Here is a 23,115-nt window from a genome sequence, read left to right as displayed (position 1 = left end):
CTATTGTGAGGAAGGGAAACAAAAAAGCAAGCTCTCGCAACCTTGTCTTAGTTCTGGATGTGTTTTGGCCTCACTCACGACTTTGGCTCAGAAATTATTTGAATAGAGATGCACCGTGGTATGGCCCACTTTTGATCCAAAGCAAGCCACATACGATGTATGTTATCAGCCACATGTGCCACAGTTTCGGGCGCTCGGACCAATCCACCCCACCAGTCCTGCATCGTTTAAACTGAAAATTTATCGAGCTTCGGAGCTTCGCTTCCCTTCCCAACAACAATCGCGCAAGCACCTTGCGACTTGGTTCATTCTGTGACGGATACCTTGTGCAGTGCTGTGGCACGCAGTACCGAAAAAATGGTACTTGAAAGGGTTTCTTTCCCAAGCTGTTCTTAAGGATACTGCTTGCTACAATTATTGTTGGTCATACGCGATTCGTGGTCGGCGTGTTGGGCGTGAAACGCTTTTTTGATCGATCGCCAACCGCGACGCTGGCCACGGGGCATGCTGCTCCAAGTAAGTCAAACAACGCATCTTTCGTTTGCTCCCTCCAAATTATTTTATGATGATCTCCTATCCACAGTTCACGCGATTTCTCTGAGCGAACGAACACACATGCACTACCATCTGACCCGAGTTTTCCTTTGGACATTTTGACGCCCGCATTTGGTTGCCATTCATGACTGATACGATGGCAGATACGCTGAACCTTGGCCAGCAACGGTACGGGCTGAGAGCTCGGCTTATCCTCCGGACGAGGTAAGAAACCTTTTCTCTTATCAGAGTCAAATGCGCTTCATGATGAAAATCTTTCAATTTCAGTTCTGCTTCTGAACAAGAATGAAGATACCAATATACCAAAAACATATTTCTGATACCAGCATCCTCATACCTTCACCTTCATTGCCATTTCAGTTGCCGTGAACTTATTGCTGACTCGGCTTAGGATGCCACTTCTAGTTTTACAGAGTACTTCGCGGCCTCCCTACAACACTCGCTAATCCTGAAACGGTACGCCTGATAGTTTTGCTTCTCATTTGCTTTCCTTCCACCCTGATGACAATAGCTTATCCATTCAACGAAATGTACGGGCCGAGTCTTCCACCCGCGCTCTAGCATATCGGCTAATTCCCGAATGCGATGTCGAGCTGTGGTGTTGTCCCTTTGAGGACGTTATTAGACTTCCGTTGCCCGATCTCGCTGTGCATCGTTATGGTGCATGGCAGGTCGAGCCGGCACGTAGGGCTGAGTTAAAACGGCTTGACTGATTCTGTGTTTATCGCAATGACTTGATGCAGTTTTCGGTTGAAGACAATTGCTAACATGTTGTAAGATCTAGCATATCTACAACAGCGTCACCAAAGCCTCGCGGGCGTTCCGGGGCCGTTCCCCCAAGGTAGGTGAAGGTGGGTTCCATTAGCATCCCGCAACGACAATACGTAGCTTCATTATACACGAGTACTAGATGCAGAAATTTATGGATCCATTGGTGTCGTGTATGTAGTGTAGTTAGTGTAGACGGGGCTTTGAGACCTACGTGATTTCTTAATCTTGAATATCGATCTGTTGAGATGATCATCGACGTGCTCTGACCTTGGCGTGGTGTTGCTCCCGCCTCAGATCTGGGCATCGCAAGTTCGAATTGCTGCAGATTGGTAGCACAGTTCCGCAGGCGACTTGAGTGACAGGTCGCATTTGAAGCAATGCACGCGGGATTTTCCACCATCATAGCCCCTGAAGTGACATCATTTGGGGGTACTGAGATTGCACGGATCGGGGGTTGGATCCGGCTGGTGTTAACGTTAGCGAAGCCGGGAGACCAGGAGCTGGCGTGGCGCCAAGACTTCTGGGGTGTTTTCAAGAAACGAAACGCCACGGGCAACTTGAACCGTTCAGGGACATTGAAGCAGCTTGGACAGGCGGACACCTTTCCTCACCATTTTTGTGCGACGTGTTTGTGATCGCAACCCGTCTGTCATTCTCGAAGTGATGTGCTGAAGACAAACAACCGAATTAATCTTGTGTCCTCCGACTAGGACCCTTCTCTACACCGCTCGTGAGAGATTCATTCGTTCTTGGCCCGACTTCCTCACCTTCGACTCGACCTGCAACCCTCCGTCCTGCGACGAAGTAATCCTCGCCTTACAGCCGGCAACCGTGCACCCGTGCGCCCGCCGACCCGTCACCCACTTCTGCACAACAAGACAGATAGACGCATGTACCGCGGAGGAGGAGACTTTCTATCGGGCGCTGCATATCCTCGACCCTTTGCGCAGGACCAATGCTGCCCTTTGTATCGCCGGAGCCCCAGGTGACCCCGCGGCATCCTGTCGGGGGCTACTCGAATGGGTACCCGCGGGGCAAGACGTTCGATATTTTGCCGCACAGGTGTGTTTCCGGTCGGGGGTTGTGCTCAGATCTTACTGCCTCTTATCTTTGTTGTATTATTCTCTTACAGGGGAGATTCGTTGGGCATTGACTGACATGGAGTTGCTGTTTCCATTCTAGATACCAACCACGCGGCACGATCCCCACGACCCGCCGACGGACACAATCACTCCTACGAATTGGCGCAGTAGCGGCCATCCTATTTCTTATCTTGCTCTACACCCTCCTCCGCGAGCCCTCGTCGCCATCCTCGACCACCACCTCAACGTCTTCGACCCTATCGCTTTTCTCCCTCGGTCTCCTCTCCTCCAGCGGCAGCGCCGACTTCCAACTTGAAACAGTACGGTACCATGACCTCTCGAGCGTGCAGGGTACAGCGCGTGGATGGGAGCGGGAGGAACGCATCCTGATCTGCGTACCGCTGCGCGATGCGGAGGCGCACCTCTCGATGTTCTTTTCCCACCTACACAATCTGACCTACCCGCACCACTTGCTCGACCTGGCGTTTTTGGTGTCGGATTCGAAAGATAATACTTTGGGGTTGCTTACGGAAAGCCTGGAGGCCCTTCAGGCGCATGAGCAGGAGTCAATGCATTATGGGGAGATTTCAATCATTGAGAAAGATTTTGGCCAGGTGGTGAATCAGGATGTGGAGAGCCGCCATGGGTTTGCGGCGCAAGCGGGCAGAAGGAAACTGATGGCGAGGGCGAGGAACTGGCTGTTGAGTGCTGCTCTGCGGCCGTATCATTCATGGGTGTATTGGCGAGATGTGGATGTTGAGACGGCGCCATTTACGATCTTGGAGGATCTGATGCGGCACAACAAAGACATTATTGTTCCAAGTACGTTTCTAACTCTCTGGATGGCGTTTTGGCTCGGTTGTTAGGCTGAAAGGCTGGAATGCTAACGAACTGGTTTCCGCACAGATGTCTGGCGCCCATTGCCAGAATGGCTCGGAGGAGAACAGCCGTATGATCTCAATTCATGGCAGGAATCGGACACCGCCTTGACGCTGGCTGATACGCTTGACGAAGACGCCGTGATCGTTGAGGGGTACGCCGAGTATGCCACGTACCGGCCACACTTGGCGTATCTCCGCGACCCCTACGGTGACCCCGACGTAGAAATGGAACTCGATGGTGTCGGAGGTGTGAGCATCTTGGCCAAGGCGAAGGTTTTTCGTTATGGAGTGCATTTCCCGGCGTTTAGCTTCGAGAAGCATGCCGAGACTGAGGGGTTCGGAAAGGTAAGTCTATCCATGCGGTAATAACCTAGTGTTTGACCCCGGCTAATATTTGTCCTCTAGATGGCCCGTAGGATGGATCTGTCCGTCATCGGCTTGCCCCATTACACGATATGGCACGCCTACGAACCTAGCGTAGACGATATTAAGCATATGGAGGCAGGTTTCTCCCTTCCTTTCTTCCTCTGGGGTCGATACCTGAAGGAATTTAAGACTAATATGAAAACAGCAAATGAAAAGGGAGCAGTTAGCTCAGGAACAAGCCGAAAGAGAGAAAGCTGAGAGGGCTATGAAGATAAAGGAGTCTTTCAGCGATGCTGCGGGGCAGTGGGAGAAGGACAAGGTAGGGATGCAAAATATTGCCCAGGAAGACCAGAAGCAAAAGGCCCCTGCGGGTGACCCCGTCGAGGCTGTTTCTGGCGATAACGCGGCCGTTTCTCAGAGCAAGGGGGCCGCCCAACCTGCCGGAGGCAAGGTGGAGGAAAAGGTCGTCGCCTGAGGAGAACAATCGGAGGCGAACGAGTGTGATGAGAGGCGGTTGCATTACTTCCGCTTCGCGCCTCGTCACCATCCCTCTTTCACAGCCCCCCATGATTCCGTTCGGTTTCTATCTTTTCTATGCTGTCTATTTCCGTTTAATCTCTGCGTCAATATTGCAAGCCAGCATCTGGTTTTGAGGAGGGTTTCGATTTATGAGACAGGTGGAGGTGCAGGCACAGCCACTACATGTCGGTCCTAGAAGGAAAGACAAAAGGTGGGCGGAGGTGGCGAGCAACAACAACCAGTAATATCATATGTATGAGTAGAAGAGGCTTCATGGCTGGGGCGTTTTGGGACGGTTCGGACTATGGCTGGATCACACTTTAAAGGGAAGAGCGGGGGGGACGAAGAGAGATACCTGGTATGTATTGTTGTGGACTGGAAATGGATGTGTTTTCAACAGTACCGATAGTTCTGCGTCTCGTATTAAGTTTCTCTTCAACTTCCGAGAAAGCTTCTTTTGTGACATTACGTTTTGTTTTCAGGCCCCGAAGGCTCTGTCGCTACAGAGTAGAGGTGCCAGATTAGGTGGTATGTATGTACATCGGTACCTCTCCCCCAATGGACCTTGGCTTCAACGGCCCCACTCGAGTGCCCGCAGCGTGCCGAATCCGATGCCCGCCAGGTGGGTGGTTCTGTTATGAATGCAATTGGTTGAGCCCAAGCAAAGTGTCCAAAACGATGAGTGGGTGGGGACAGGGATTGGGGGAAGCTCCGTTCAAGGTTGGCGTTCGCGATTGACGACAACGCCGCCCGTAAAGGAACCTACCTGTCACAAGGACGGTTCCTTTTTTCTGTCTCGAGGCAACACAACTGTCAAGGCTATATACCCATATTCTGTATGCGTTGTTCTATTTCCTTTAGAGGTGTATGTTTCTCGCGTTGTCCTCTTCGGCTAGAAACTGAGGTTCTTTTTTTGACCCGCATTCCTCCCACAGTGCTCGGCTTCCATCGACCGACCACCGAACCTCGTAGCACCGCTGCCCCAAGGACATTTAGGTTGTCCCCAACGCTTCGCCTACCGGCCAACCTGTGCTCCCACTATCGGGCTAGCTACATAACAAACGACCTCATATTTTAAGCTTCTGGACAACACTTGAGCCGGGGACCCGAAAGTCCGCACGCACGCATTCGAAGTTCAGTCTTCAGCATGAACCGCGATGGACACCTCCCCACGCCCCTAGACTCGGCCGTCACCACGACGGCGGTGGTAGCGGTGCCGTCCGCACTGGGCACATCGACACCGCGGAGGGCTCCCTTGTTGTCCTCGCGCATGCAGTACCGCAGCAGGCCCGTGTCAGTCGCCGTTGACCCCGTCTCGCTCGTCATCTCCGAATGCATCGCCATCACTTCGGCCATCCAGAAATACGCTCGCTCGCCCCACTCTTCGGTTTCCGCGATCCTCGGCGGGAGTCCGAACCTCATTCAACTGGTACCGCCCGCTCCAGGTGGTAGTGGGGTTGGTGCTCGCCGGAGCCGGAAGCCCGGGGCTGATGGTTCAGGCGGTACTGATGCGGCCGGCAGTGGTGATTTGGCGGCGGCGAATCGATGGGGGTTGCGTGGGAAAAAAGGGAAGAGCATGCAGGATAACCCGTTGATTTCGGGGTTCGGGAGATTGCGCCAGGAGTTGGCGGGCGTGAAAGGTAGAGTAGAGGCCTGCTTTCGTTCCCCTGCACCCATTGCGTGGTCTCTGGTTGCATGTGGTGATATAAGGATACGAATGAAGATACACTGCTAACGGATGGGGAATTTCCGCAGACATACACCGATTCGATTCTCTCGTACTCCTCTACCCGTTTCTTCAGATCATCCAAGCTAAGGGCACTGCCGCCCCTGTCACGATCCTGGCGCTGCGGGCGATACAAAAGTTCCTAGCCTACGGCTTTGTAGCCCCTGCGTCTCCCCGCTTCGCCCTCGCCATGCAATCGCTCTCCGCAGCCATCACGCACTGCCAGTTCGACATCAGCGACCCGGCACAAGAGGAGGTGGTGCTGCTCATGATCCTGCACCTAATGGAAGACATGCTGTCTGGGCCTGGTGGGGATATTCTTAGCGACGAGAGCGTGTGCGACATGATGGGCCGTGGGCTAACGATATGTTCGCGCCCGCGGTTTTCCGAGGTGTTGCGCCGAACTGCGGAGGCATCCATGGTGCGCATGGTGCAGATCATCTTTGAGGATTTGAAGCACCTTGAAGAGGAGGCTGGCGAGGAGAGCGAGGCGCTAGATCGCCAGACAAGCAGGGATATGGATAGCGTCAGTATGGATCCCGCTGCGAATGGGACGGATGTTCCGATTGGGGAGCCAGCAGCGGTGGAGGGAGAGTCGGAAACACCCACCAAGACACTTACTGGGGCGGCTGACGAGACGGCCGAGTCTCGTGCCGAGGCGGGTTCCGGCGCGGAGGCTCCAGAAAAGGACCTTACGGAGCCTTCGGCGGACCCTCGCCCATCCACAAGCTCCGACCAGAATGGTAGCGTCTCGGAGGCCCCTGGGAGTCCCGACCCGGGCGCCGGAAGGCCCAGCATTAGTTCGGCCACCGAAAGCATCACGTCAGTCGACCTGCGCCCTTACTCGCTGCCATCTATCCGTGAACTCTTCCGGGTGCTTGTGAACTTTCTCGACCCCCACGACCGTAAACACCCCGACCAGATGAGGGTTATGGCCCTACGCATTATCCACGTTGCGCTGGAAGTCGCGGGCCCATCGATTGCTCGGCATCCTGCCCTCGCTGCCATTGCGGAGGACCAGTTGTGCTGCTACCTGTTCCAACTCGTCAGGTCCGACAACATGGCTATTTTGCAAGAGGCCTTGATCGTGGCGGGTACGCTGCTTTCGACGTGTCGTGGTGTTCTCAAACTGCAACAGGAGTTGTACCTCTCGTATCTTGTGGCGTGCCTCCATCCAGCGGTGGAGATTCCGCGGGAGCCCGGGATTGATCCAAGTCTTTACTCTGGTATCCCGCAGTCCCCCAAGTTAGTCAAGCCGTCGTCATCGCAAGCTGGTAGTGGCCGTTCGACTCCCGTGCCTGTCAAAGACCGTCAAAAGCTAGGCCTCGAGGGCGGTGCTCGCAAGCCAGACGCTAGACAGGCCATGGTAGAAAACATCGGCGTGCTGGCGCGGATGCCAACCTTCATGGTGGAGCTGTTTGTCAACTACGACTGCGACGAAAACAGGGCCGATCTCTGCGAGGATTTGGTTGGGCTGCTATCTAGGAACGCCTTGCCCGATTCTGCCACCTGGAGCACGACGAGCGTCCCGCCTCTATGCCTGGACGCCCTGCTACGCTTCATCCAGTTCATTGCCGAAAGGCTGGACCAAACACCCGAGACGGAAGGGTACCCCGACCCGGAGGTGTTGAGGGAGAGGCGGCGTAGAAAGAAGCTCATCATTAAGGGCACGACCAAATTCAACGAGAGCCCCAAAGGCGGACTGGCGTACCTCCAAGAGAAGGGTGTGATTGAGAGCGTCTCAGATCCGTTATGTGTTGCAACGTTCTTGCAGGGGACGTCGAGAGTGAACAAGAAGATGCTCGGCGAGTTTTTGTCGAAGAAGGGCAATGAGGCCATTTTAGATGCGTTCATGAACCAGTTCGACTTTACGGGCAAACGAGTGGACGAGGCGCTCCGGCTCATGCTGGAAACCTTCCGGCTGCCTGGTGAATCGATTCTCATCGAGCGCATCGTCAACTCATTCACGGAGAAGTACTGCACCAGCTCGGTCCCGAAGGAGGTCGCCAACAAGGACGCTGTCTTTATCCTTACGTATGCCATCATCCTGCTCAATACCGACCAACACACCCCCACGCTCAAGAATCGGTCGCGCATGACGTTTGAGGACTTCTCGCGCAACTTGCGAGGGCAAAATGATGGGCAGGACTTTTCGCCCGAGTACTTGCAGGACATCTTCGACACCATCCGCACCAACGAGATTATCCTGCCGGACGAGCACGACAACAAGCACGCGTTCGACTACGCCTGGAAGGAGTTGCTGCTCAAAACGGACGAGGCGGGTCCCCTTGTTCTGTGCGACACCAGCATTTATGATGCTGATATGTTTGCCACGACGTGGAATGCCATCGTCTCGTGCCTGTTCTTTGTGTTCATGTCGGCTACCGACGACACCGTCTATGCGCGTGTCATCACTGGGTTTGACGAGTGCGCCCGCATCGCGACCAAGTATGGCAACTCGGAGGCTCTTGATGAGATTGTGTACCGCCTGAGCTACATCTCGACGTTGGGTAGTGAGGCCTTGGCTAATACCTCGCTCAACACGGAGGTACAGGTCGGCGATAACAGCGTCATGGTTAGTGAGTTGGCGGTGCGATTCGGACGGGATGTCCGACCGCAACTGGCGACATTGGTTCTGTTCCGTGTCGTTACCGGCTCGGAGCATGTTATCCGGAAGAGTTGGAAGCATGTGAGTTGTTTCCACTACCCCTTTCCCAATACACTTGGCTGTTGTACTAATGGGAACCAGGTCATCCGCATCTGGCTCAACCTCTTCGTGAACTCACTGATTCCCCCGTTCTTCTCTACCGAAGCGGACAAGCTCGCTCTACCGACTATCCCGTTGCAGCCGCCGTCGCAGGTGATTGACCGGGCCTCCAAGCAAAGCGAGGCCGGTTTCTTCTCAGCGTTTACGTCGTACATCTCGAGCTATGCCGCCGATGACCCGCCCGAGCCGTCGGACGAGGAGCTCGAAAGCACGCTGTGCACCGTGGACTGCGTAAACCAGTGCCACATGGGCGATGTATTTGCCAATGTTGCGTACGTGCATGCAGGAATGTGAATGGTGTTGAGGGTTTCCCATTTCACTAACGTGATGTAGACATCTTCCTAGCCACAGCCTCGAGGCCCTAGTCGACACCCTTCTGGACCAAATCCCAGAAGATAACGGCCAGACCGTCATCACAGTCAAAACGGAGAATATCCCCCCGTCCCAACCCAACGGGCAAAAGCCTCGGCAAAACACCGCGCTTTACGACCCAGCTTTGGTTTACATTTTAGAATTTTGCACCGTCTTAGCCCTCCGGGACGATAGCACGGTCGAACTTCTTGGGAAACGCGTCGTCGAGGCGATTCAGACTATTCTGAGGGATGTGCCCCGGTACCACCCGATTCTGATCGAGCGGGCGACTTTCTACATGTTCAACTTGCTCCACGCCAGCTACGTACGTCTTCCCCTTTTAGGCTAGTTGTTACTTTCAAAATATGAGTACTAACCGGTACTAGGACCATGACCACGTCCGCGTGCCCATCCTGCTCCACACAGTCTCCAGCTTTCCAAGCGACACTCTTGTCACAGCCTCTGGGCTAGTCTTGCGTGGTCTCAAGCTGTGCACGGAAAAGCCGTGTCCATTACGCAATGAGATCATGACCTCGCCTGACTTCTGGGTGATTCTACAGACCCTAGCGGCCAACGGGGACGCGGCGCCTGCAGTGTTTGAGATTCTGCAGAACGGGGTGTCGGAGACACCGTCAGCGATCATGGCGGATAACTACGAGGCGGCGCTCGCGCTTCTGAATGAGTTTGCATCTATGGCGAGTATTGGAGCCGTGACCGAGCAGCAGAATGATCGGAAACAGGGGCGGAAGAGCGGGCGGGTCGGTAAGCACGACAAACCTAGGTGAGACCTTCTTCCTTTACATCCGAGCTGTCTTAGCTGTCAAGTACTAACTCTAGTAGCGAAAACGCCGTGGTTGAGCGTGGTGTCAAGGCGCTCAACAACATTTACCGCATGACAGAGCGCATCCCCCACCTAATGAAGCAATCTCACCTGGAGAGCAGTGAGGCCTGGTCAGCTTACTGGCTACCGGTTTTCCGGGCACTCACAACCCAATGCACCAACCCGTGCCGCGAGATCCGCCACCTAGCATTCAGCTCGCTGCAACGGTCTCTCCTTCTGCCAGAGCTCATGACGACATCGTCGTCGTCCACGACCATCACCCCTGCTACTCGCACCGGTGAGGATACTCGCGGCGAGAGGCAGAGAGAAGACAGGGCGGAATGGACAGCAATTTTTGGCGAGGTCCTGTTCCCGCTGATTTTGCGGCTGCTGAAACCGGAAGTGTTTTCATCGGACCGTGACGGGATGAGCGAGACGCGCGTGCAAGCCGCGTCGTTGTTGTCCAAGGTGTTTTTGCAGTACTTGGTTGCACTGTCGGAGTGGGACGGCATGCTGGACCTGTGGGTTAAGATTATTGAGATCATGGACCGGTTAATGAACAGCGGTCAGGGTGATAGTTTGGTACGTTTTTTTTATGTTTGGTCATTGTTTTCTTTCAGTTGCGCTGTGCGGACCGTGACTGACACTTCTCGGTGTTTTAGGAGGAGGCCGTACCGGAGAACCTCAAAAATGTTCTACTCATCATGTCAAGCAACGGGTACCTCGTACCGCCGAGCAAGAACCCGTCGCGCAAGGAACTGTGGGACGAGACATGGAAGCGGATTGACCGGTTCCTGCCCAGCCTGAGGGCGGATTTAGCACTCGAGGAGGATGAGCCTGTAGCTGAAGCCACGGCGTCTCCTCCCCAATCCGCTGAGATACCCCCTGCCCCAGCTAGTGAAGCAGCGACTGAGGGAGTTGCGGCCGTTCCCGAAGGGGAGGCAGTAACGGAAGACAAGGCGGTTATTGGTGATGTTTGAAGACAGCCAAGGAGAGGCTTCCGGGGGAGGGGCATGATATAATATCTATTTTTCTCTTGAGTTCAACAACACCTGAATGCTTGTGGTGAATGTTTTCCACGGCCGCGCGCTAAACTTACTATCAAGCCAAATGTGGTGCGGAACCGAACGTTTGTTTCTCTGGGAGTTGAGCGGAGGCACATTTATGGTTCCGCCAAATGCCACAGAGTAAATGAGATACGTCTACGAGGACAAGGCGATGCCGGGTATGTTTCTCTGTGGCCTGTTCCCCGGTGGGAGGTCTCAGAGCTAGGGGAGCTTGGGGAGGGGTGGCAACACAGTGTATATACAGTGTGACTCACCTTTCTTCACAGTGCCTGGTGGGGTTATCAGCTTCAAGTTTGTGACTTCCTTCCTAGGGAGCTGTGGTTGCGAGTTTTGCCTCTCTACACGGTTCAAAGTATACGACGCTCACCGTTGTGCCTTGACCCAATCGATAGGGTTTGCTCTCTTTCTATTTTGGTGGACAGCTTGGGTTTCAAGAGGCATTGACTTCGGATGAATGCGCCCAACGCCGGCGGAGTCACCAAACAAGTGGGAGTCACATATTTGATCGCAACCTGAGGCAGGAAAATGAGTGATTGTTAAACGGTCGGAAGTCTGGCACTTGCGCGTCTTCCAATGCTTGCTCGTTTTGCCCGGCCGAGGACTCAATCCGCGGCACACTTTATTGACCCCATGAAACGCAAACTCGGCAGCTCATCATCCCCCGCGCAACCCACTAGCAAAAGGCCACGGCCGGTTCCTGAGGCTTCATCACCTGCAAACACCATTCACCCAACATCCCAGGGAACCACAGGACCCGGTTCTCGAACGGCATCACCCACTTCACCAAATACAACACGCTCACGGGAATCGACAGCACCCGCTTCAGAAAAACCGAAACTTTTCCCAGCGTTCAGGGTCCTCAAACTCCGGCCCCGCAGGCCGCCGACACCCTCCGTCGCGCAAAAGAGGCGGCGTCAGAGCGCCCTGGAGAAGGCCGAGTACAGGATGGCTGCCGCTCTTCCCAAGATTGAACTCACTGAGCGTGAGGGCCGACTGAGGAGCCTTCTCAATGCCACTGCGAACAACATGAACGTGGAGTACGGCAAGAGGTTACGGGAGAAGCGGTCGTCCACGCCGCCGCGCAAGAAGGTGGAGTTACGCTGGGCAGGTGGTTGGGTGCGCGACAAGCTTCTAGGAATCCCGTCGCACGACATCGATGTAGCCATCAACTCAGTGACGGGCGAGGAGTTCGCGGCGGAGCTGCGTCGGTACTGCGAGACGGACGGTGTCTCGCGGGAGTATGGGTTGGGGCCAGATGATATGGGGCGCCTGCACACGATTGCGCGTAACCCGGACAAATCCAAGCACCTAGCTACCACGAACATCAAACTATGGGATCTGGACTTGGACTTTGTCAACCTGCGCCGCGAGTCGTACACGGCCGATAGCCGCAACCCAACCGTTGAATTCGGTACCGCTCAGGAGGACGCCTTGCGCCGCGATGCCACAGTGAATGCGCTCTTCTACAACCTGAAAACAGGCCTGGTTGAAGATCTCGTGGGTGGGCTAGACGATATGAAGCGCAAACTGATCCGCACACCTCTAGCACCGCTACAGACGTTCCTAGATGATCCGCTGCGCGTCCTGCGGTTGGTGCGGTTTGCTAGTCGGTTAGGATTCACGATTGATCCGACCACAGAGGAAGTCATGGCGGATGAGAACGTGTTGCACAGTTTACTTGTCAAGATCTCCCGTGAGAGGGTCGGGGTGGAGTTGGAGAAGATGATGAAAGGTGAGTTATCCACATACTTATAATATTGCTAAGTACTGGGGAGTAAGCAAACGGAACAGCCAATATGTGCTAACGAACATCACAGGCGAACACCCCGTCGAGTCACTCCGGCTGATTGACCGGCTCCAGCTCTATCACGCCATTTTCACCAACCCAGAGCAGCCCGACATGGCCAAGCCCGACCTTAGCACCTGGGCTACTGCATACGAGTGTCTCGACTTCCTAAAGTCTACTAAAAAGCCCGGCTCGATCTACGACTTGCTCATTACCGGCGATGACGCATCTTATTACGCCTGGTCGCTTGTCGGCTTCACCCCTTGGACATCACTGTCAGATGCTCAGGTCAAGACTTTCATGGACAACCACAACAACTCCGGAAGGATTTTCCGTAGTCCGCCGACGCTCTCCTCGCAGGTGGCACGGGACGGTTTCCGCGCGCCCAACAAATTGTGCGACCTCCTTAATGGTTCCATCCGGAACCGTGCCCAGATACTCGAGTTCCGAAACGCTGTGCGCGACAAGGACGACAGCCGCAACGAGCGTGATCGGATTGGCATGGCGATCCGCTCATGGAACTCTCAGCATGGCGAATGGAGGCTCCAGGTGTTGTATGCGATTCTGGTGGACGTCGCGGAGCGGGTTGGCCCCCTTACCGCCACGGGAGCGGGGGAGAGTGGTAAGGGGGCCAGCAAGGCTCATGCCGTCCCCAGCCCTGACGAGACACGAGATGCCGTCCTGGCCGAGTGGCAGGAGTTCCTCGACCACATAGTCGAACTGGACCTGATGGATGTCTTATCCATCAAGCGACTGGTAGATGGCAAAACGCTGATGAGGGCGCTCCAAGCTTCTCCCGGGAGATGGACGGGTCCGGCGCTAGATGTGGCTCTGGCATGGCAGTTGCGGAATCCCGGGGTGGAGGACCCGACGGGCGCCATTGAGGCGGTTAGGGCTCGGCGCGCAGAGCTAGGGATTGATTCTTCCTGATATGCTTGGATCTAAATGGGGGTTGTCGGCTAGGGAGCTCTAACATGTATGTTATGTGAAGCAGTTCAAGAGTAGGTATTTGCCTGAAAACTATCCACAGCATATCTGATACTATCAGTTCGTTCGCTTCCGATTGAGGGTTCTTCAAACTAAATTACCTCGTACTGTACAGTACCTATGAGCTTTTCAAGATTGAACAAGTCTTTGATACGTCCGCATTCCTATGACATGGGATGACAATCTCCACTACCTCCATCGTAGGCAACGAATTAGGCCGAGAATTTTGCTTTGAGGGTTTACCAAGATGTCGGGCGGATTTAGTGGTCAATGTGCTAGAAATTTAGTGGCTCCTCCCCTGTATTTCTAGACAGATAGTGGGTCTCTAGCAACATTAGGGTCCCAACATGGGCAGGTTTCACTGCTCACTCAACCTTACCTCAGGAACCTTCAATCGCTTGAACCTCCATGATTTGGTTTTGCAGTTCCAAATTCGATCCATTCAAGCCAGTCTAACAGGATTCCCGCTTGTTCTTCTTTACTTGGACGGTTCTAGAGCTCATCACCCGCTCATCCAGCCCAAGTCAGTATAATCTGAAATTCCTTTCCGATTTTGTAGTTATCCTGGCCACATCCACGACCCACGATGTCGTGGTTCGACAAGATCGCCAACGATGCTTTGCGCCTCGAGACCTTGAGTGAAGTCAAGGCCTGTGAAGAACTTTCTCAATGTGAGTCATACGTTTGAGTCGGGTTTGATCCCCCACCGTATTTGACATCTACACAATCCCACCAATATAGTAGACTAACTAGAGACAACTCCTCTTGTGTAGTTATTCCCAAGTCGTTCACTCTCAACGAGCTCGCTGAAGCTGCGAGGGGCTCTCTAAGCAGATTGTGCGCAGGGAAACCAAATGTAAGGCCGGTATCATCTCACTTCCGTAGGAGGCCCAACATAACTTGCTGCAGCTACGCGTTAGCTGATCGGTCCTAAATAGAGATCCTTAGCCACGTCCCATCTCCTCACATTACTTGCCTGTACACGGTGTCAAGGTCGCTTCCCTCCAAGGCCATCCATCGAGAACCGCAATGCAGTGAGAGAGCTCGTACTTAACGTCACTAAGGTTGTCGCCCCTGTTGTTGCGGAGAATAAGGGGCAAACGGGGGCTAGTGGACATCCTGGAGGTGAACAGCCCTCTCTATCTTTTCTCAAACATACCGAAGTGCCGAAGTTAACACACGATAACTCCAGCTCAGATCAAAACGCACCACTCTGAACTTGGCTTACCCACGACTGATCCAGCCCTCGCCGAGCGATGCAGTTCAAGCTCCATCCTTAGTATTCAAGTTATCACTAGCCTTCTAGACACAGTCGCTACCCCTGAAGGACGGGATAATAATGGGACCAACGACGACGATGCCTCAGCTAGCAGCCCTATCCAACTGGACGACCAAACCCTGTATCTGCTTATGGTTTACGCCGGCAGTTCCGACCAACGAATAGTGGTACCTTCACAAGTCAAGGCAGCTGCATCACGACTCCTAGCAAAGCAGTTCACTACCTCTACGGGCAATGATAACAACAACCGAGCCAAGGAGGAACCCCGCTCCAAAACTGCGTTCATTACCGAGACCGTCCTGCAGTCCTATCTACGCCCGCTCTTTTCTCGATCCCGACCCGCAACCGTGACGGCATCAGGGCGAAAGGCGGCCTATCCGGATCAGGATGATAGTGGTGCCGGTGGCCCACGACGGGGAGGAGCAAGTCTCTTGGAGGAAACGGCACAGACGAAGCCGTGGAAGTATACAGATTTCAGGGCTGTGCCGGTCCTTGGGTGGGCAGTTAAAGAGGCGGATGTGAGTGTTTGCTTTTCTTAGACATTGTTCCCTCGTTCGTCTTCTTCCTTCCCCCCCCCTCGCTTGTTTCTCCTTTTTTTAGGTTTTTTTCTTCATTCCCCCCTCAGCGTATTTTACCATTATTTCATCACCTCTTTCCCCTTTCGCCGTTGTAATGCCGCTTTCCCTTCTTAGTTTTCGATCCAGTTTTACGTTATTGGGTCAATATGTCTCCATTTGCTCAACGTATCTACTATCCTTGAGGCGCAGAAAACGTAAAGAAAAGGGGTATCTTGCAATGCGCAAACATCACGAAACAAAACCGGGACCTAAAACAGACCATACTAACTTTCGTCTCTCTCACAGTCTCATCTTCTGGCAACCCACTGGCCACTCTTTACCCCCTTTCTCCTCACCCTTGCCGACGAGCCCGCCTCATCCCCGCTCCTCCGCGCGGGCCTGCTCATGCTATCCGAGTTCCTCGCCAAACTCCCCGCCGCCACACTTCACGCAACCGGCCTGGCGCAGGTCTTTGAAGATGCCATCTTCCCTACTCTGTCGGCTCTCCCAAGTCTGACCCCCGAGGATGAGTCGATGCTAGTGTTAGGGCCGGCGTACGGGGCGCTGTTACAGTTAGCGAGGAAGGTGGGGCAACCAACGGTGAGCAACAGCAGCAGCAGTATTGGCGATGGCAAGACTACTACTTCCAGAAAGAATGAGAATGGCGATGGAGGGGTATTGAAGAAGCAGCATGCATTGCTGGACAAGGTCTTGCGGGACGGTGTTTTTATGGGTTATTTCCACGCAAAAGAGCACGTCAGGATCGTCGCGGAGCTGTGCTCGTGGACTGCAAGGATCCTTAACGAGCTGGAAGTGCATGCGGTCAAACATCTCAAGGTGAGATACCGATTCCCAACCACACTCCCCCTACTGCTCTAGCGTGATACCCTAGCGTGTTTTCGCCACAAGAACACGACTTGGAAACTCACAATAACACCCTAGGACCTCATCCCCATGCTGTCAGCGATCTTAACCGACCCCTTCGGCCCTAGCGCACCAGAAACCCTTCTCGCCGCGGTCAAGGCGCTGCAGGCAGTCCTAACCAACTGCTGGCCGCGCATCCTGGGCTCGCCGTGGCAGGATGAAATCATCAACGCCTTAGTGCTGTGTTGGTTGCACGTTCTCGAACAGGAGGGTGAGGAGGACAAGGTAAGCAGCGAGCAAGAGAGGCCGAGGGGAGAGGAGAGCAAAAACCGTCGGTTTGGCTTGGTGAAAAAGGAATTACGCCTCACGGCGAGGGCAGTGGCAGCTGTTTTGAAGACAGCCCGGAAACAAGTCGATGGCGGAGAGGACGGGAAGGGAAATGTCGAGACAGATTTGGGTTCGTATGTTGCGCCGCTAGTAGCCAAGGATCCTCGGCTCACCGGGCTTTTTGGACCTCCTTCCAAGTAATGAAGCCGTCCCTCCAGAATGAGACAACCTTTATCTTCTCATCCACTGTACCCTCCTCATGGGTGTAATTTTCTCCGGGCTCTCGTCTGCGGACGTAGCGATCGACCGCGTACCCCATGGCAAGGGCGTTGTCCTTGAAGCTGTGAAGAAGCCGCCAATAGCGTGATGAGCCCCTCTGCCACCAGCAACAACTCCCCCAAAGTCTCCTTCTTCATCGACCCCATCATCGTCATCACCAGGCAAACTCGCATCCAGCGCCCCCAAAGCAGACACCGGGGACCCCTAGTCCACCGGCTGCTGCTTGAATAGGCTCTTGCCCCTCAACCACTTGCGATAGGCCTTGTACCGCTTCTTGAGCGCGTCCTCTTCGGTGACGGTCAACGGATTCTCGGGTACTTTGACCGTTTCGGCGTACAACACCCGATCGTCTTCCTCCTCTTCTTCTTCAACTCCACCGCTTTCTTTCGTGAGGTCGCCGTTGAGATTGTTGTGACCATGAGGTGGGATTGAACTGTAAGGGTCGCTGGGAAGAGACCAGGCTCTATTGCGATTTCGAGGGTTGTTACTGTGAGGGTGGTGGTGGTTATGACCGTTGCTAGTGGTGGAAGACTCGTGGCGTACAAAATCTGCCTCTCTTCCTAACCCTTCCGCCATCCAACGGCCGGCAATAAACTCGACATATTCTGGCTCCACCTCATCTTCGTCCAGTACCACCGCTCCCAGCGGGAACGAACTATGCCTATGTCCCCCATGTCCGGTGGTAGTGCCCGTATCAGTATCGGTACCGGTACCAGTACCAGTACCAAAGCGGCCGCTACTCGTCCCATCCACACCTGCCGACGCAACCGGCACAGCGGTTGAATTCGAGTACGACGACGTGGAAGACACCACCAGGGGTAGGTTCTGTGGGTGTTCGACGTAGCGGGCGTAGTCATCCGCCTCGTCGGCACCGACGGCCGGGTTGAGGGAGTCGCGCACGAGCTGGGTGAAGGTCTGCTGAGCAGCGCGGGATTTTTCAAGCGCGGTTTGATGGGGCTTCTTCAAGTGGTACGGGTCTGGGTTGTGGCCTTGGTGGTGGAGACTGCTACTGTGGTGGACGTGGGAGTGGGAGTTGGAGTGGGTCTGGGTTTGGGAGAGGGGATGAGGGTGACTTTGGTGGCGGGTGTGGTGGTGTTGATGTTGGGTGTGATGATGAGAGCGGGATGTAGAAGAAATATAACTAGCATTGCGGTGGTGAGAGGACGCGGCGACCGACTTTTCACTAAAAGTTGATGGCGTCTTCGCATCGCCGGCCATGCGGGCCCCGTCATGCGGCGCAACGATGGTCACCTCCTTCTTGGACTTTCTTTTCTCGTGCGCGTCAGTCTCATTCTCGTTGCGCACCCGGAACGGGCTCAGGTCATAGCGGCCGTCGTGAGTCGACTTGAAGGGGATGTACTTGATGGTGGAGTTCATCTTGTAGGGGAACATCTTGGGGAAGGACGAGAGCGTGGAAGGGCGGTAGTATTCCAGCCAGTAGTCGTCGTAGGCCGAGGAGGGGATTATTGGGGCCGATGTTTTGCTGTTGCCCGCTGCCATGGTCGCCGATGGGTGGATCGGTGGGTATGGCGGGAGCACACGCTCTTTGAGGAACTCAGGGGTGTACCAGTTGATGTAGTCCCGCTTGCGTTTCTCGATCCACCTCCGGGGGTCCTCGTGGTGGAGGTAGTAGTCGGTGGCTAGGTCCCACAGCATGGGCTGTCCTTGGGCAAAGATGTAGTTGCCCAGGAACAGGTTGTACGCCTCCTGGCGCTGGCCATCGAGGAAGGAGTTGTGGTAGTATCGTTTAAAGCTCTCAATCATGTCGCGCGAGTGGCTGGTCCATTGATTGATCTTGCGGTAGGTCTCCATGGTGTTGACTAGCTGTGAGCCGCCATACTGCACGGCGATGGTGTCGCCATGGTCGTGGTACATGTGGGTGAACAGGTTGACCGCATCCGTGTCATATTCGACCGTGGTATCGCCTAAGATTCCGAGGGCATGAAGCTGGTGGCCGAGCGCCCGTTTCCCAATGACAAACTGGGCCGCGTTCGTCCGGTCGAGACAGTCAATGCAGTTTGTGCGGGCCACACCGTTCTGCACCCGAATCGGGCTGGTATGGCCGTCGCCGTTGTGGAAGAAGCCGGTGGTGCTTACGACCTCCTCGGCGATGCTCTCCAGCGTCCCAATCACGTCCTGATCGCGGCTCTTGGCGGCCCGCGACATGTCCCAGGCCCGGTGGATGATCTTGTTCTCCTCGGGTAGGAACTGGTTGAGGTAAGCAATGGCACGGGTGTACTCGTCGAGGAGCTTTCCCTCGCGCGGGGTCCGCTCGCGGGCCTTGATCAGATTCAAGACGTAGATTGGGGCGCCGTAACGCTCAAACAAGTTGTCAAAATGCAGCGCAGCGGCCGTGTAGAAGGGGTCGACCAAGTTCAGCTCGATGGGCGGTTTTGGTGTGACTCCCGTGTTGTCCTGGGTCCAATAGAGAGGGATCGAGCCGCGGTGCTGCACGTAGGAGGTGTAGGCAGGACTAGCAAAGAAACGGGGCCCCGGAGCGTGGAAGGAGGTGGTCATGGCTTCGGACACAATCTGCTCGGTCTCGACATCGTTGGCCACGTAGCCGAGGTCGTTGGCCCCTCTTTTTAGAAATCTAGCGCCGGCAAAGTAACGGCTGCGGCGGGCAATGATGGTGATGTGGGCAGTCCTCCCGTACACAGACACGGCGGCCTGATCGATGTAGCCGTGGATCACGGGGCGGCACCAGTCAAAGGGGGCGTTCAAGACCTTGACTGCCGGCTGGAGTAGGTGGTGGTTCCAGACAAACATGGGGTTGAAATCCTCGTCAATAGAAGATTCCGGGTTGCGCACACCTAGGAGGGCGTCTCTCTCGCGGGCAATGTTATGCTGCAGACTGCGGGTAATATCATAGGAGTAGCTGTAGTAGAAGGATCGGGTCAGGTCAAGATGGTTTAGGATTCCCAGGAAGCGCGACTCTTCCGTGTTATTCCGCTGGTCAGCCTTGAAGCTGGGCGAGGTAAGCGGTATGAGGTCAGTGCCATCTATCTGATACACGTAGTGACCACCAACCATGGCCACAGTGCTCTTTTTCGTGATGATCAGCATGTAGTACGGCCCTGTGAATTTGATGAAACCCAAAAGACCCCAGGTCGTGCAGCGTAGTTTCAGCCCGCCCGTGCCTCGGTTCCCATCATCGATCGTGTCGAGCAGCTGGTTCATGTCCTTTTGCGAGTAGACGGTTTTGTCCTCGGTGATACTCAGCTCCGAGGCGTCGCCGTCGTCGTGGGTGCGGTCGACCTTGAGAATGCGGTACCGTTTTTCGGTCACATCGCCGCCAACAATGTAGAAACGACTGGCTGTCTCGTACAAACTAAACCGGTGCATCTGCTGCTTGAGTCTCGGCCGCCACGTGAACCCACTATCACCGCCGCCGTGCGGGGTTCCTCCGTAGCCTGTATCGTCCTCTTCGTCCTCAGCGGTAGTGGTCATGCCCGGGCGCGCGGATGGATCGGGACTCGAAGTTCGGAGAAAGGGCCGAGCCACAGCGGGCTCCTCCTCATCATTGTCGTCATCACCGCCTGTGCCCGTGCCAGGGGCCCCGCGGGAAGGGGCCGAGTTGCCTGAGATGATGGAATCCGCATCCGCACCTGCATTGTTATGCAGCGGGGGAAACACGGGTTCGCTGGTGCGAACATTGTCTCTGGATTCCGAACTTTGGGAGGGGGGTGAGGGGGTTTGTTGCTGCGGCGACTCCTGTTGTTGTTTTGATGGATGCTGATTTTGATGCTGCTCCTGGCCCTGCTGCTGCTGTTGCTGATGTGCAGGGGGGGTTCGGTCAAGCGAAGGCAGGTTGGCGTTCGTGCTGTCGACACCCGTTTCTGGTGTGTCCACCATGTCCGTCATTTTTCAGCGCCCCCAGGGTCACGCCCTATGCCCATGTGGTGATTTGATGTTTTGCTTGATCAAAATGTTGATACTCTACATCGCGGGGTGTTGATGGAGATGAGGGGACGTCGTCGTCAATGATGTCCAGGGATAGGGTTAAAGATGGCGCCCCACTTTCTCTCGCACCTCCTGCGATTGGGCCCCGTCAAAATGTCATTTGCGGTCAACACACGGAGTAGGTATCTGACCGCTGTAACGTTTGTGTATTGTAACTAACATGAGCCCCCTCAGATATAACTAAGTTTAATTTCACCCGTACATCGCAAGTGGTCCTATACCTGGAAACCTGGTATATCACGGATTTTTCGCTTTCTCGTCTTCCTATTGTTTTCACATTTATTCCTCTGCTTTCTCATCCCGCACGGAATCTCATGGGGCCGTGGGAATGTTCCCCAACTTTCGAATGGGTCTGACCGACTTCACAACGACGGTACAGAGTAGGGATTACACCGGAATGAATACACAGCACTTCAAAATCCTTTACCTCGCGCCCTGGCTACCTTTCTAAACTATCTTGTTTTTCTTTTCCTTGAATTCCCCTTAACTAGCCCAAGTCGATAAATGAGATTCACTCGGTGATTGTATCGGGTTGAAAGCCACATTCCTTCCAACCTCGACGCTATGACTAGACCCTGCCTGAACGACCTCACGCCTAATTCGAGCGCAATGGGTGATCTCACCCATCCTTAGATCCACTATCAGTCAAGCGCATGAGGGGCCATGCGGCTAGCTTTTGAGGATGTCCGTGGCAAGAGGCGCGGCGGGCGATAGGCCGGTCCTACTTACTTGAGAATGATCTCACACCACCGAAAAGACCACCAGCAAAAGGACCGAGAGCCACCTACCTATATAAGAAATGATTTCTGCCCGCCAGCCTTCGGTACCGGTCCCTCCTGACCCCATGATCCTTCGCGTATTCTCAGATTTCTAGTTTCGCAGTTAGGTGCCCCCCACACCCTTTCTCAGTGCCACCTTCCTCACGGCTGCCGTCTCCATCGTGACTGCCCTCTCCCACCGTGCCTTTCTTAAACGGAGCCAACCCCTCGCCTGTCCAGCAACTTAACCCTATCACGCCATCCGTGGGCCGCTGCTCAACTCCCCAATATACCCTCATTGACCAAGGGCCCACGGCGTCATATATCCAGTTCGTAGGTTGTATGGGCAGCCAGCTCGACTGCTGCCCCTTTTCACCCGTGGCGACCTCCCAGGGCGTTTATACCGGGCCGGATAAGGCCAGGGACGCCGTGGTGAAGAGCTGCCCTACAAACTACTACGCAGCGGCCGGCCATTGCTGCCCAAGGTAAGATGCCCCCGATATTGTTCTCCGTCCTCGCCGCGCCGAGCAGTGTCATTGAACCCGACTTGCTAGTTCCTTCGCTCCAAGGACCGCCGCCTTGGGGGGCGCAACACCTTGCTACAGTATTCTGTCCACGGTCATAACAACAATAGTGCCCCCCTCGGTGGCCACCACCGGCGGATCACTCACAGCCGGCAGGAGAGACCACATCCCTAGATCTGACAAACCCATTGTCACGGTCAGCGCCACCGTCTTTGCCATGCAGTATGCCATAGGCAGCGAGACCACCGGCGTGTCACCCGGAGAGATCGCCGGCGCGGTCATCGGCGTTGCTGTGATTGGTGGCATTCTGCTCGGATTATATCTGGCCTCCGGCAGACGGCGCGAGATCAAGGATGGGCTCAACAGTCCTGAGCAGCAGACCATGAACAACAATGGCCAAGCGGATGTGGATATCTCCCCGGGATCCCTGGAAGCGGGCTATGAGGACGGGTATGTGGAAGAAGAGCGACAGTGCTGGGTCGCCATACTTCCCAGGCGGTGGAGGAATCGGCGGAAGGAGCATGAAGAGCCTCCTCCCCCCGAGCCGAAGATATCGCCAGAGCCGTCGTCCCCCGCAGCGGTGGGTAACGGGAGCCAGGAACGTGGTCATCTATATCAACCACCACCACCACCACCACCACCACCACGGGATCGCTCACCGCATCTCCAGCCGCCACCTCGATCCCAGCGCCGCGGTACGTTGAATCCGCAACCTCGAGGCAACTACGGAACACCGGGACGCATATCTACTGCCCCGGTCGCGCCTACTCAGGCCTTGGATCCCACACCGGCCGCCCCTCAACCGCCCATCCCTCGACGCCCCCCCCCCCGCCCCCCCCCCCCCCCCCCCCCCCCCCCCCCCCCCCCCCCCCCCCCCCCCCCCCCC

The 23,115-nt window shown here is 55.2% G+C and overlaps 6 protein-coding genes across 6 annotated transcripts; 5 read left to right on the top strand and 1 right to left on the bottom strand.

Annotated features, from left to right (window-relative positions):
* Positions 1 to 2,281: 2,281 nt before the first annotated feature.
* Positions 2,282 to 4,130, top strand: C8A04DRAFT_25270 (glycosyltransferase; the record flags this gene model as incomplete). Its single annotated transcript, XM_062779494.1, has 5 exons — positions 2,282 to 2,388; positions 2,509 to 3,230; positions 3,315 to 3,634; positions 3,695 to 3,790; positions 3,861 to 4,130. The coding sequence occupies 5 exons, from the start codon at positions 2,282 to 2,284 to the stop codon at positions 4,128 to 4,130; spliced, it is 1,515 nt and encodes a 504-aa protein (XP_062640075.1).
* Positions 4,131 to 4,732: 602 nt separating this feature from the next.
* Positions 4,733 to 10,818, top strand: C8A04DRAFT_34608 (uncharacterized protein; the record flags this gene model as incomplete). Its single annotated transcript, XM_062782890.1, has 8 exons — positions 4,733 to 4,796; positions 5,386 to 5,814; positions 5,930 to 8,589; positions 8,650 to 8,939; positions 9,013 to 9,343; positions 9,405 to 9,799; positions 9,859 to 10,420; positions 10,501 to 10,818. 8 exons carry the CDS (start codon positions 4,733 to 4,735, stop codon positions 10,816 to 10,818), a joined length of 5,049 nt encoding a protein of 1,682 aa, XP_062640074.1.
* Positions 10,819 to 11,850: 1,032 nt separating this feature from the next.
* On the top strand, positions 11,851 to 13,621 carry C8A04DRAFT_9506 (uncharacterized protein; the record flags this gene model as incomplete). The annotated part of the gene is made up of 4 exons (XM_062785511.1): positions 11,851 to 11,937; positions 11,968 to 12,637; positions 12,723 to 13,313; positions 13,365 to 13,621. The coding sequence occupies 4 exons, from the start codon at positions 11,851 to 11,853 to the stop codon at positions 13,619 to 13,621; spliced, it is 1,605 nt and encodes a 534-aa protein (XP_062640073.1).
* Positions 13,622 to 14,264: 643 nt separating this feature from the next.
* On the top strand, positions 14,265 to 16,906 carry C8A04DRAFT_34607 (uncharacterized protein; the record flags this gene model as incomplete). Its single annotated transcript, XM_062782889.1, has 9 exons — positions 14,265 to 14,349; positions 14,452 to 14,534; positions 14,617 to 14,803; positions 14,922 to 14,957; positions 15,045 to 15,475; positions 15,821 to 16,114; positions 16,169 to 16,351; positions 16,457 to 16,663; positions 16,733 to 16,906. 9 exons carry the CDS (start codon positions 14,265 to 14,267, stop codon positions 16,904 to 16,906), a joined length of 1,680 nt encoding a protein of 559 aa, XP_062640072.1.
* A 282-nt stretch (positions 16,907 to 17,188) lies between these two features.
* Positions 17,189 to 20,839, bottom strand: C8A04DRAFT_9526 (phosphatidylinositol-3,5-bisphosphate 5-phosphatase; the record flags this gene model as incomplete). The annotated part of the gene is made up of 3 exons (XM_062785518.1): positions 17,189 to 17,367; positions 17,497 to 17,599; positions 17,759 to 20,839. The coding sequence occupies 3 exons, from the start codon at positions 20,837 to 20,839 to the stop codon at positions 17,189 to 17,191; spliced, it is 3,363 nt and encodes a 1,120-aa protein (XP_062640071.1).
* A 1,208-nt stretch (positions 20,840 to 22,047) lies between these two features.
* Positions 22,048 to 22,924, top strand: C8A04DRAFT_25265 (uncharacterized protein; the record flags this gene model as incomplete). Its single annotated transcript, XM_062779493.1, has 2 exons — positions 22,048 to 22,190; positions 22,311 to 22,924. Coding segments are annotated over 2 exons (757 nt in total), but the record flags the coding sequence as incomplete, so codon positions are not given.
* Between the last annotated feature and the right edge of the window lie 191 nt (positions 22,925 to 23,115).

Source organism: Dichotomopilus funicola (genome assembly GCF_033296635.1).
Source record: "Dichotomopilus funicola strain CBS 141.50 unplaced genomic scaffold C8A04scaffold_6, whole genome shotgun sequence".
Classification (NCBI taxonomy): Eukaryota; Fungi; Ascomycota; class Sordariomycetes; order Sordariales; family Chaetomiaceae; genus Dichotomopilus; species Dichotomopilus funicola.
This window is presented reverse-complemented; position numbering and strand designations above follow the sequence as displayed.